Below are 14,067 nucleotides of genomic sequence, written 5' to 3' on the forward strand. Positions count from 1 at the left end.
CCCGCCTCCTGCTTGGGGCGCTACTGCTGAATTTAATGCACAGGGGCTCTAACTTTTTCGGGGGGCTAAAATTAGCCCTGGTGAATTTAGCGACCCAAAGGGGGCGCCACTGAATTTTTCCCCCAAGAGTCTAAATGGGCTGGAGGAGCAGAGGGATCCAGGGCTACAGATACACAAATCACTAAAAGTAGTGACACAGGTTAATAAGGCCATTAAAAAAAAGCACTGGGGTACATTCCTAAAGGAGCCTTCTGTTCCGTGCCTAGGAGCTCTGAACCATGGCAGAGACGTTTCTCACACGCCTCGAGATTAACCCGCACGGCAACTTTGCTGTCAGTGAAGAGAGATGAGAAGGACCAAAGTGCCGTTTGCCCCTCTCAGTGTGGCCCTGAAGGACTGTGTCCAGGCTGGAGTTCTGTTCCCGCCGTACGATCCTCCCCCAGTTTGTCCTTTCTGAGCTCCAGCCAGGTGAGGATAAGCACTCAGGTGGGAAAGAGAAAAATCTACAATAATGTGTTTAAAACAAAGCTGGTTTATTTGACAGCTATCCAGAATATTAAACTCCAGCCCAGTTATTGGGGTTATTTACATCAGCAGAAACAAACCCCAACTGTCAGAATGAACATGGTTCAGTCCTGGATGTGATTAACAGCAGCAACAACAGAATCCAACCCCTGCAGTCACTTGTGAACTCGCTGGTGTCTCAGCAGGATGGATGACTGATTGAATCCCTTCCCACACACGGAGCAGGTGAACGGCCTCTCCCCAGTGTGAACTCGCTGGTGCCTCAGCAGTTTGGATGATTCAGTGAATCTCTTCCCACACTCAGGGCAGGTGAACGGTCTCTCGCCAGTGTGAGTGCACTGGTGTACAGTGAGCTGAGATGATCGCCTGAACCCAGTCCCGCAGTGCGAGCACCTGAACGGCCTCTTGTCAGTGTGAACATGCTGGTGTCTCAGCAGGTCGGATGACTGAGTGAATCCCTTCCCACACACGGAGCAGGTGAACGGCGTCTCCCCAGTGTGAGTGCGCTGGTGTACAGTGAGCTCAGATGATCGCATGAACCCAGTCCCGCAGTGAGAGCACCTGAACGGTCTCTCCCCAGTGTGAACACGTTGATGGTACGTCAGAACCCAGGAAGTTTTATAGCACTTCCCACAGTCCGAGCATTTAAATGGTCTCTCGTCAGTGTGAACTCGCTGGTGATTCAGCAGGTTGGATGACTCAGTGAATCCCTTCCCACACACGGAGCAGGTGAACGGCCTCTCCCCAGTGTGAAATCGCTGGTGTCTCAGCAGGGTGGATGAATCAGTGAATCCCTTCCTACACTCGGAACAGGTGAACGGCCTCTCCCCGGTGTGAATGCGCTTGTGTCTCGATAGGCTAGATGATTGGCTGAAGCCTCGTCCACACACAGAACACGTGTACGGTTTCTCCCCGCTGTGAACGGTGCTTTTTGCTTCCATGTTCAGAGGCCGGTGATATTCAGATCCGATGAGTCGAGTGACTCTGTCAGATCTTGACGTGGTGTTTGGTTTGAGTTTCCTGTCTGCAAATCCTCCCCTTCCAGTGCCCTGTAAAATTAATTTAAAACAGGGAACGTAAGAGACAACCCACAAGAAAACAAAGGCAGGTTGTGAAATTGAGCTTAATGAATCTGGTCATTTGTGGGGCCGGCACTAGAAAAAAAGTGACCATGAAAGCTGCCGGATTGTCATAAAAACCCCACTGGTTCACTGATGTCCTTCAGGGAAGGGAATCCGCCACCTGGTCTGGGCCTACACAAGACTCTGGCCTCTATGGGAGGAGAGAGAGAGAGAGAGGTGGGTGTGGTAGGGGGAGGGGGGCGAAGGAAAGGAACTTTATACATCTGCAACTCGACCAGAACTTTGATAGAACCTCCAAAACCCGCAACCTCAAGCACCTAGAAGGACAAGGGCAGCTGTTGTATGGGAGCACCATCATCTCCAAGTTCCCCTCCAAGTCACACATCATCCTGACTCAGATATATTCATCGTTGGTGGGTCAAAATCCTGGAACTCCTTACCGAACAACATTGTGGGAATACCTTCACCACACGGACTGCAGTAGTTCAAGAAGGTGACTCACCACCCCCTTCTCAACGGGAAACTGGGGATTGGCAATATTTGCTGCTCTTGCGAGCTACGCCCACATCCCAAGAATGAATTCAAACAAATCTGAATATGTAAACTGGATTAAAAGCCTGCACAGAAATACTTGTTCCTAAAACAATACTATTTTACATTGTGCTGACAGTGTCTGTGTAACAACCTAATCTCCCCTAGAATCCACCTCCCTTGACAGTCTCACATTGGAAATTGTTGGGTCCTCCTGGGCTCAGAAGTACTGGGGGTTAAACCCAGCAGCTTCTCCTCCATCTCCACTCCAGCTCAAACTGAAACATAGAAGATAGGAGCAGGAGTAGGCCATTCGGCCCCTAGAGCCTGCTCCGCCATTCAATGCGATCATGGCTGATCATCCAAGTTCAGTACCCGGTACCTGCTTTCTCCCCATACCCCTTGATCCCTTTAGCCTTAAGAAATATATCCAACTCCTTCTTGAATATATTTAATGTATTGGCCTCCACTGCCTTCTGTGGTAGAGAATTCCACAGGTTCACCACTCTCTGGGTGAAGAAATTCCTCCTCATTTCTGTCCTAAATGGCCTACCCCTTATCCTTAGACTGTGACCCCTGGTTCTGGACTCCCTGACCATCGGGAACATCCTTCCTGCATCTAGTCTGTCCAGTCCTGTCAGAATTTTATCAGTTTCAATGAGATCCCCTCTCATTCTTCTAAACTCCAGCGAGTACAAGCCCAATCATCCCAACCTCTTCTCATACGTCATTCCTGCCAGCCCAGGTATCAGCCTAGTGAATCTTCGCTGAACTCCTTCCACGGCAAGAACATCCTTCCTCCGATAAGGCGACCAAAACTGCACACAATACTCACGATGTGGTCTCACCAAGGCCCTGTACAACTGCAGCAAGACATCCTTGTTCCTGTACTCGAACCCTCTCGCTACGAAGGCCAACATACCATTTGCCTTCTTAACCGCCTGCTGCACCTGCATGCTTACCTTCAGCGACTGGTGCACAAGGACACCCAGGTCTCGTTGCACTTCTCCTTCTCCCAATCTATTGCCATTCAGATAATAATCTGCCTTCATGTTTTGGCCACCAAAGTGGATAACCTCACATTTATCCACGTTATATTGCATCTGCTATGCTTCTGCCCAATCACCCAAGCTGTCCAAATCATCCTGTAGTTTCTCAGCATCCTCCTCACAGCACACACGCCCACCCAGCTATGTGTCGTCTGCAAATTTGGAGATATTACATCTAGTTCCCTTGTCTAGATCATTAATATATATTGTGAATAGCTGGGGTCCAAGGACCGATCCCTGTGGTACCCCACTGGTCACTGCCTGCCACTCAGAATAAGACCCGTTTATTCCAACTGTTTGCTTTCTGTCTGCCAACCAGTTCTCTATCCATGTCAATACCTTGCCCCCAATCCCATGTGCCTTAACTTTACACGCTAATCTCTTATGCGGGACCTTATCGAAAGCCTTCTGAAAGTCCAAATGCACAACATCCACTGGTTCTCCCTTATCTATTTTACTAGTTACATCCTCAACAATGAAGCAACAAAAAGACCTACACTGGCGGCCAGGGACCTACCTTCCGTCAGCCTGCAATAAAACTCTTCCCGACAGCCGCTGACTAATGGCGGCCCCAGCACCCACAATTCCCCGCGCCCCAGAAACCGCTCTATCCAATACGCTGATTTCCCCGCTGAGAGTGCGCATGCTCCCCAGGGCCGCGGGCCATTCTGGGAGCCTGGCTCCTGTCCTTTTCCTGATTCGGACTCGGCGGAACCGGCTGAAGAAACCGGGAAGCGGCGGCTCGGATGGGAGAGGCGCTGCACCCTGGGTTTCCTGGTGCCGGGGCTCTGGCCGCACGTCCGCCGGGCCCAGATGCTCTGATTCTGATTGAGTTTTTTGATGAGGTAACAGAGGGGGTTGATGAGGGCAATGCGGTTAACGTGGTGTACATTTATTTCCAAAAGGCGTTCGACAAGTGCCACATAATAGGCTTGCCAGCAAAGTTGAAGTCCATGGAATAAAAGGGACAGTGGCAGCATGGATACGAAATTGGCAAAGTGACAGGAAACAGAGAGTCGTGGTGAACGGTTGTTTTTCGGAATGGAGGAAGTTATACAGTGGTGTTCCCCAGGGATTGGTACTGGGACCACTGCTTTACTTGATACACATTAATGACTTAGACTTGGGTGTACAGGGCACAATTTCAAAATTTGCAGATGACAGAAAACTTGGAAGTAAAGTTAACAGTGAGGAGGATAGTGATAGATTTCAAGAAGACATAGACAGGCTGGTGGAATGGGCGGACATGTGGCAGATGAAATTTAACGCAGAAAAGTGCGAAGTGATACATTTTGGTAGGAAGAACCAAGTGAGGCAATATAAACTAAAGGGTACAATTTTAAATGTGTGCATGAACAGAGAGACCTGGGGGTATGTGTGCACAAATCGTTGAAGGTGGCAGGGCAGGTTGAGAAAGTGGCAAAAAAAGCATACGGGATCCTGGGTTTAATAAATAGAGGCACAGAGTCCAAAAGCAAGGAGGTTATGATGAACCTTTATAAAACACTGGTTCGGCCTCAACTGGAGTATTGTGTCCAATTCTGGGCACCGCACTTTAGGAAGGATGTGAAGGCCTTACAGATGATGCAGAAAAGATTTACAAGAATGGTTCCAGGGATAAGGGATGAGGGACTTCAGTTATGTGGATAGACTCGAGAAGCTGGGGTGGTTCTCCTTAGAGCAGAGAAGATTGAGAGGAGATTTGATAGAGGAGTTCAAAATCATGAGGGGTCTGGAGAGAGTAGATAGCGAGAAACTGTTCCCACTGGCGGAAGGGTCAACAAGCAGAGGACACAGATTTAAGGTGATTGGCAGAAGAACCAAAGGCGACATGAGGAAAAACTTTTTTACGCAGCGAGTGGTTAGGATGTGGAATGCACTGCCTGAGAGGAAGGTGGAGGCAGATTCAATCACGGCTTTCCAATGGGAATTGGATTAAGTGCCTGAAGTAAAGAAATTTGTAGGGTTACGGGGAAAGGGCGTGGAGTGGGACTAGCTGAAGTGGTCTTGCAGGGAGCCGGCACGGGCTCGACGGGCTGAATGGCCTCCTTCTGTGCTGTAACCATTCTATGATTCTATAAAATATTACAAAGTTTGTTCTACAGAAGCACGGGGTTTATCTGCTTTTATTGATGAATTTAAAAAGTCTCTATTAAAACCTGAGCCAGTGTGTTGTGAGCCAAAGAGCCTTGTGTCCAATGAGGGGAATAAAGGCCCACAGCCTCCCCTGGCCCCGGGCCCTGAACAAGGGACTGGAGAAACTCGCTGCCCTGCGGATCAGACAATCAGCCGGCGCTAGTCCCGCCCCTCGGGCTCCCCGATTGGTTGGAGGACCCGCCACCGGCTCGCTCCTCCAGCCCCACCCCACTCGCTCCCTATTGGTCGGACGCTCCCGTCAATCACGCCGTGGTCCCAGGTCACGTGTCCCCAAGGAGATCACGTGCTCCATCAAATTGACGCCGCTCAGTCCGGGGCCTTGCGGACTCTCAGGTTTTTCTATTTCTCTTTATTCTCTCCCGATCCACCCCTCCCCCCCCCCCCACCCCGCGCGATTCTGCACCTAATCGGAGCGGAGGAAACTCACTTTGCATCACCGATCGCGACTCTGGAACCGACACCAAGGCCTTTCCCCGGAATGCCCCGCGCCGACTCCGTCCGGCAGGATCCGAGTGCGCAGGCGCAGCTCCGAGTGGGGGAGGGGGTTGGTGTCCTCTGGGCATGCGCAGTTATTCCCCTTGGTGACCGGGAGGGGTCTTTGTGCTGGACTCGGTCCAAACCGTCGCTCCCTGTGGCATGCGCGGACTATCGTCTGTCAATCAACCATCAGCCAGAAGAGGTCGCTGGTGAGACCAGTGAAGAAAGAAACACTTGCAATTCTATAGCGCCCTTCACCACCACTGGACGTCCCAAAGTGCTTTACAGCCAATGAAGTACTTTTGAAGTGTAGTCACTTTTGTAATGTAGGAAATGCGGCAGTCAAATAACGCACAGCAAGCTCCCACAAACAGCAATGTGATAATGACCAGATAATCTATCTTTTTGTTAACTCTGTTTCTCTCTCTACGGATGTTGCCTGGCCTGCTGAGTGTTTCCGGCATTTCCTGTTGTTATTTCAGATTTCCAGCATCCACAGTATTTTGCTATTATCCTTTTGTTACATTGATTGAGGGATAAACATTGGCTAGGACACCAGGGATATTTCCACTGCTCTTTCCCACATTACAACAGTGACCACACCTCAAAAGTACTTCATTGGCTGTAAAGCACTTCAAGACGTCTGCTGGTCATGAAAGCACTATATAAATGCAAGTCTTTCTTTCTCAAAATAGTGTCATGGGATCTTTTACATCCACCTGAGAGAGCAGACAGGGCCTCAGTTTAATGTCTCATCCGAAAGACGCCACCTCTGACAGTGCCTCAGTACTGCACTGGAGTGTCAGCCTGAATTTTTGTGCTCAAGTCTCTGGAGTGGGACTTGAACCCACAACCTTATGCCTGAGGCAAGAGTGCTACCATAGAGTCATAGATTTATACAGCACAGAAAGGGGCCCTTCGGCCCATCGTGTCCGCGCCGGCCATCAAGCCCTGTCTATTCTAATCCCATTTTCCAGCACTTGGTCCGTAGCCTTGTATGCTATGGCGTTTCAAGTGCTCATCTAAATGCTTCTTGAATGTTGTGAGGATTTAATGCCTCTACCACCCTTTCAGGCAGTGAGTTCCAGATTCCACCCACCCTCTGGGTGAAAAAGCTTTTCCTCAAATCCCCTCTAAACCTTCTGCCCCTTACCTTGAAACTATGCCCCCTGCTTACTGACCCCGCTACTAAGGGGAAAAGTTCCTTTCTATCTACCCTATCTATGCCCCTCATAATTTTGTACACCTCAATCAGGTCCCCCCTCAGCCTTCTCTGCTCTAAGGAAAACAACCCCAGCCTGTCCAGTCTCTCTTCATAGCTGAAACGCTCCAGCCCAGGTAACACCCTGGTGAATCTCCTCTGCACCCTCTCCAATGCAATCACATCTTTCCTATAGTGGGGCAACCAGAACTGCACACAGTATTCCAGCTGTGGCCTAACTAGCGTTTGGTACAGCTCCATCATAACCTCCCTGCTCTTGCCTTCATTAGCCGAGGCATAGAATATAAGTATCCCATATGCCTTCTTAACCACCTTATCTAGCTGTCCTGCTGCCCTCAGGGATCTATGTACATGCACACCAAGGTCCCTCTGATCCTCTGTCCTTCCTAGGGTTCTACCATTCATTGTGTATTCCCTTGTTAGTCCTCCCAAAATGCATCACCTCACACTTTTCAGGGTTAAAATCCATTTGCCACTGTGCTGCCCATCTAAGCAAATCGTCTATATTCTCCTGTAGCCTGAGGCATCCCTCCTCGCTATTTACCACTCCACCCATTTTCGTGTCATCTGCGAACTTACTGATCATACCTCCTACATTCATATCTAAATCATTAATGTACACTACAAACAGCAAAGGACCCAGACCCTGTGGTACACCACAGGACACAGGCTTCCAGTCACAAAAACAACCTTCGCCCATCACCCTTTGCCTCCTGCCACTAAGCCAATTTTGGATCCAATGTGCAAAATTGCCCTGGATCCCATGGGCTCTTACCTTCTTGACCAGTCTCCCATGTGGGACTTTGTCAAAAGCCTTACTGAAGTCCATGTAGACTACATCAACTGGACTGCCCTCATCCACACACCTAGTCACCCCCATCGAAAAATTCAATCAAATCGGTTAGACATGATCTCCCCCTGACAAAGCCATGCTGACTATCCTTCATTAATCCTTGCCTCTCCAAGTGGAGACTAATTCTGTCACTCAGAATTTTTTCCAAAAATTTCCCTACCACTGATGTTCGGCTCACTGGCCTGTAATTCCCTGGTTTATCCCTACTGCTACCCTTCTTGAATAATGGTACTACGGTAGCTGTTCTCCAGTCCTCTGGCACCTCCCCTGTGGCCAGAGAGGTTCTGAAAATTTGTGTCCGAGCCCCTGCAATCTCCTCCCTTGCCTCACACAGCAGGCTGGGATACATCTCGTCTGGGCCTGGGAGTTTATCCACTTTTAAGCCCACTAAAACCACTAGTACCTCCTCCCTCTCAATACTAATTTGTTCAAGTATATCAGAATCCCCCTGCCTGATTTCTATGCCTGCATCGTCCTTCTCCATCGTGAACACAGATGCAAAATATTAATTTAAAACCTCACCTACATCTTCTGGCTCTACACACAGATTGCCACTTTCGTCCCTAATGGGCTCTACTCTTTCCCTGGTTATCCTCTTGCCCTTAATATACTAATAAAACACCTTGGGATTTTCCTTTATTTTGCCTGCCAGTGTTTTTTCATGACCCCTCTTCGTTCTCCTAATTTCTTTTTTTAAGAACCCCCCTGCACTTTCTATGCTCCTCTAGGGCTTCCACTGTTTTTAGTCCTTTGTATCTGCCAAAAACCTCCCTTTTTTTCCTAAACCATTCTTGTATGTCCCTTGGCATCCAGGGTTCCCTGGGCTTGTTGGTCCCACCCTTGACCTTTACGGGAACACGTTAGCTTTGTACTCTCTCTATTTCCTTTCTGAAAGATTCCCACTGCTCTGATGTGGATTTTCCTACAAGTAGCTGATCCCAGTCCACTTTGGCCAGATCCTGCCTTATCATATTAAAATCGGCCTTCCCCCAATTTAGACCCTTTATTTCCGGTCCATCTTTGTCCTTTTCCATAACTACTTTAAATCTCACCGAATTATGGTCACTGTCACCAAAATGTTCTCCTACTAACCCTTCTATCTCTTGCCCTGCTACATTCCCTCGAATTAGGTCCAGTACCGCCCCCTCTCTTGTAGGACTTTCTACATGTTGGCTGAAAAAGCTCTCCTGGATGCACTTTAAGAATTCCACACCCTCTAAGCCTTTCACACTCTGACTATCCCAGTTAATATTGGGGAAGTTGAAATCCCCAACAATTATTACCCTCTCATTTCTACACTTCCCTGAGATTTGCCTACATATCTGTTCCTCTATCGCCCCCTTACTGTTTGGGGGCCTATAGTACACTCCCAGCAAAGTGCTTGCCCCCTTTTTGTTTTTAAGTTCTACGCATATGACCTCATTAGCGGAACCTGCTAAGGTATCATCCCTCCTTACAGCAGAAATTGACTCCTTGATTAATATTACTAACCTGATTTTTGGTCAACTCTTGGAGTATTCACATTTAATAAATCTCTGGGAGAAGGAGTCGCTTCACTTGTACTTGTTCCTGGGGCCTGATCACCTTCCCCAGGAGCAGGGCCTTGACCCTGACTTTGTTCACTAGTACTGGTTCCAGGGGCCTGATCACCTTCCCCAGGAGCAGGGTCTTGACCCTGACATTGTTCACTTGCACTGGTTCCTGGGGCATGATCACCTTCCCCAGGAGCAGGGCCTTGATTCTGGGGGTGCTTTATTGCACCGCTTGGTTTACTTGAGAAGAGCCCCATCAGGGCGAGTGCGGGAGGGTCAGGGGGCGAGTGCGGGAGGGTCAGGGGGCGAGTGCGGGAGGGTCAGGGGGCGAGTGCGTGAGGGTCAGGGGGCGAGTGCGGGAGGGTCAGGGGGCGAGTGCGGGAGGGTCAGGGGGTGAGCGCGGGAGGGCCAGGGGGCGAGCGCGGGAGGGTCAGGGGGCGAGCGCGGGTGCGTCCATCTCCAGGACCAGTGTGTATCTGAGTCAATGGGACTCTCTCTGACCTTTCTCCCCAGTCCATCTCCAGGACCAGTGTGTATCTGAGTCAATGGGACTCTCTCTGACCTTTCTCCCCGGTCCATCTCCAGGACCAGTGTGTATCTGAGTCAATGGGACTCTCTCTGACCTTTCTCCCCAGTCCATCTTCAGGACCAGTGTGTATCTGAGTCAATGGGACTCTCTCTGACCTTTCTCCCTAGTCCATCTCCAGGACCAGTGTGCATCTGAGTCATAGAAACATAGAAGATAGGAGCAGGAGTGGGCCATTCCGCCCTTCGAGCCTGCTCCACCATTCAATGAGATCATGGCTGATCATCCAAATTCAGTACCCTGTCCCTGCCTTCTCCCCATATCCCTTGATCCCTTTAGCCATAAGAAATATATCCAACTATTTCTTGAATATATTTAATGAACTGGCCTCCACCGCCCACTGCGGCAGAGAATTCCACAGGTTCACCACTCTCTGGGTGAAGAAATTCCTCCTCATTTCAGTCCTAAATGGCTTACCCCTTATCCTTAGACTATGACCCCTGGTTCTGGACTCCCCGGCCATCAGAAACATCCTTCCTGCATCTAGTCTGTCCAGGCCTGACAGAATTTTATAGGTTTCAATGAGATCCCCTCTCAATCTTCTAAACTCCAGTGAGTATAAGCCCAATCGACACAATCTCTCCTCATACGTCATTCCTGCCATCCCAGGTATCAGCCTGGTGAATCTTCGCTGCACTCCTTCCATGGCAATAACGTCCTTCCTCAGGTAAGGCGACCAAAACTGCACACAATACTCAAGGTGCGGTCTCACCAAGGCCCTGTACAACTGTAGCAAGACATCCTTGTTCCTGTACTCGAACCCTCTTGCTACGAAGGCCAACATACCATTTGCCTTCTTAACCGCCTGCTGCACCTGCATGCTTACCTTCAGCGAGTGGTGCACAAGAACACCCAGGTCTCTTTGCACTTCCCCTTCTCCCAATCTATTGCCATTCAAATAATAATCTGCCTTCCTGTTTTTGCCACCAAAGTGGATAACCTCACATTTGTCCACATTATAGTGCATTTGCCATGTTTCTGCCCAATCAGCCAACCTGTCCAAATCGGACTGGAGTTTCACGACATCCTCCTCACAGCTTACCCTCCCACCCAGCTTTGTGTCGTCTGCAAATTTGGAGATATTACATCCAATTCCCTCATCCAGATCATTAATATATATTGTGAACAGCTGGGGTCCTAGGACCGATCCTTGCGGTACCCCACTAGTCACTGCCTGCCACTCGGAAAACGACCCGTTTATTCCAACTCTTCGCCTTCTGTCCGCCAACCATTTCTCGATCCAAGTCAATACCTTGCCCCCAATCCCATGTGCCTTAATTTTGCACGCTAATCTCTTATGTGGGACCTTATCGAAAGCCTTTTGAAAGTCCAAATACACCACATCCACTGGTTCTCCCTTACCTATTTTACCAGTTACATCCTGAAAAAATTCCAGTAGATTAGTCAAGCATGATTTACCTTCAGTAAATCCATGTTGACTTTGTCCGATCCTGTCACTGCTTTTCAAGTGCATCTATTACATCTTTTATAATAGACTCTAGCATTTTCCCCACTGCCGATGTCAGGCTTACCGGTCTATAATTTCCCGCTTTTTCTCTACCACCTTTTTTGAATAGTGGGGTAACATCAGCTACCCTCCAATCCATGGGTACTGTTCCAGAGTCTATCGAGTTCTGGAAGATGACCAGCAATGCATCGACTATTTCTAGGGCCACTTCCTTAAGATGTAGATTATCAGGCCCTGGGGATTTATCGACCTTCAGTCCCATCAATTTTCCTAACACCATTTCTGTTGAGTCTGTGTTTTCAAATGTAGTTCTGCTGAATAACAGGACACAGACTACAGAAATAATTAAACAGGTCTTTAGTGATTGAGGGTCAGGGCTGAATTGGGATACACTTTGCTCCGCAGGATTTATATACCGGTGTGGTGACCACTGGTACTACAATGTACAGGAGCCATCAAAAAGTAGTCCATCACCTTAAGGTATCCTCTTAAGGTGGTACAGGTTACATACACTACAATTTCCCTACAAATACTGATCTCTTTCAGTTCCTCCCTTTCATCAGACCCTATGTTCCCCGGCAGCTCTGGGAGGTTATTTGTGTCCTCCTTTGTGAAGACAGAACCAAAGTATGTATTTAGTTGGTCTGCCATTTCTTTGTTTCCCATTATAAATTTCCCTGATTCTGACTGCAAGGGACCTACGCTTGACTTCACCAATCTTTTTCTCTTCACATATCTATAAAAGCTTTTACAGTCAGTTTTTATGTTCCGTGCTAGCTTACTCGCATATTCTATTTTCCCTTTCTTAATTAATCTCTTTGTCCTCCTTTGTTGAATCCTAAACTGCTCCCAATCCTCAGGATTGTTGCTTTTTCTGGCCAATTTATATGTCCTCCCCTTGGATCTTATGCTATCCCTAATTTCCCTCGTTAGCCATGGTTGAGTCACCTTTTTTGTTTTATTTTTATGCCAAACTGGGATGAACAAATTCTGTATCTCATCCATTCGGTCTTTGAATGTTTACCATTGCCTATCCACCGTCAACCCTCTGAGTGCCATCCCCCAATCAATCCTACCCAACTCACTCCTCAGGCCATCGTAGTTTCCTTTATTTAAATTGAGGACACTAGTCTCTGAGTCAACTACTTCATTCTCCATCCTAATGAAGAATTCGATCATATTATGATCGCTCTGACCCAAGGGGCCTCGTACAACAAGATTGCTAATTAATCCCTTCTCGTTACATAATACCCAGTCTAAGATTGCCCGATCTCTGGTTGGTTCCTCGACATATTGTTCCAGGAAACCATCCCGTAAACACTCCAGGAATTCCTCCTCCACAGTATTGTTACTAATTTGGTTGGCCCAATTTATATGTAGATTAAAGTCACCCATGATGACTGCTGTGCCCTTATTGCACGCTTCTCTAATTTCCCTTTTAATGCCACCCCCAACCTCCACCTTACTGTTTGGAGGTCTATAAACCACTCCCACTAATGTTTTTTTCCCCTTAGTATTTCTCAATTCTACCCATACAGATTCCACATCATCAGAGCTAATATCCTTCATTACAATTGTATTAATCAATGGGACTCTCTCTGACCTTTCTCCCCAGTCCATGTCCAGGACCAGTGTGTATCGGAGTCAATGAGACTCTCTCTGACCATTCTCCGCAGTCCATCTCCAGGACCACTGTGTATCTGAGTCAATGGGACTCTCTCTGACCTTTCTCCCCAGTCCATCTCCAGGACCAGTGTGGATCTGAGTCAATGGGACTCTCTCTGACCTTTCTCCCCAGTCCATCTCCAGGACCAGTGTGTATCTGAGTCAATTGGACTCTCTCTGACCTTTCTCCCCAGTCCATCTCCAGGACCAGTGTGTATCTGAGTCAATGGGACTTTCTCTTACCTTGCTCCCCAGTCGATCTCTGGAAGCTCTTTGAATCGGAAGGGTTCTCTCCGGTTGGTGCTCACAATCCGGTGGTGGTTCACCTACTGGTGTTCCTCAGTCTACAATCCCTGTTTACTTCGAGCTGAGCACCTTCCTCAATCACAGCATCATTCACCGGGAGATCTATTTGTGGCAGATCAGAAAATAAGAACAATATTGAAAGCGTGAAATAATGTAATGTAGACTTTTAATCTGCTTACTAATAATTGAATTTCAAGGCCGAGTATTAGTTTGATTTTGTCCCTTTCCTCAGATCCCCAGTTCGAGGGCTGTGTGCTTAGTTTGGAGATTTTCCTCACTGTAAATTTCCGGCCTGCTGAGACTCCCCCATTTTCACTGCTCTGGGCGGAAATGCGCCATTTTCTGTACGGAGTTACTAACCGGAGCAGTGACCCTGTGACCCTCCCTCGCTGTGATCTAAACTCGGGGCTGAGCAGCCGCTGTGGGGCCGGGTGCTGAATGGAGCCGAGTTCCCTCAGTCAGAGAGCGGGCCCTGTAACCCGGGCAACCAGCCTGTTTCTGACCCTCACTCACCGATCAACCCGCGCCACCCGGCACTGCGCCTGCGCGGAACAAGGGAGCGGCACTGCGCCTGCGCGGCACGGCAGCGGCGCGTGACTGCGCCTGCGCGGGGG

The 14,067-nt window shown here is 48.7% G+C and overlaps 2 protein-coding genes across 4 annotated transcripts in view; one reads left to right on the forward strand and one right to left on the reverse strand.

Annotated features, from left to right (window-relative positions):
- Nucleotides 1-14,067, forward strand: part of LOC147091836 (uncharacterized) — a 1,030,142-nt gene that overhangs the window by 525,395 nt on the left and 490,680 nt on the right. The window lies entirely within an intron of this gene.
- Nucleotides 515-14,047, reverse strand: LOC147091852 (uncharacterized). 3 transcript variants are annotated; one of them, XM_085976892.1, is made up of 3 exons: nt 13,967-14,047; nt 13,391-13,555; nt 515-1,574 (listed from the first exon to the last, which is right to left on the reverse strand). In XM_085976892.1, exon 3 carries the CDS (start codon nt 1,464-1,466, stop codon nt 681-683), a length of 786 nt encoding a protein of 261 aa, XP_085833018.1. In that variant the 5' UTR covers nt 1,467-1,574; nt 13,391-13,555; nt 13,967-14,047; the 3' UTR covers nt 515-680. The 3 variants fall into 3 exon arrangements, with proteins under 3 accessions (XP_085833018.1, XP_085833019.1, XP_085833020.1); XM_085976893.1 differs by lacking the exon at nt 13,967-14,047 and adding an exon at nt 13,814-13,956; XM_085976894.1 differs by lacking the exon at nt 13,967-14,047 and adding an exon at nt 13,633-13,796.

This window comes from Somniosus microcephalus, unplaced genomic scaffold (genome assembly GCF_052327205.1).
Source record: "Somniosus microcephalus isolate GS21.2 unplaced genomic scaffold, FLI_Smic_1.0 unresolved_chr3, whole genome shotgun sequence".
Lineage (NCBI taxonomy): Eukaryota > Metazoa > Chordata > Chondrichthyes > Squaliformes > Somniosidae > Somniosus > Somniosus microcephalus.

Coding starts and splice junctions, on each gene's coding strand:
- LOC147091852 (XM_085976892.1), bottom strand. CDS start 1,466: ATGGAAGCAAAAAGCACCGTTCACAGCGGGGAGAAACCGTACACGTGT.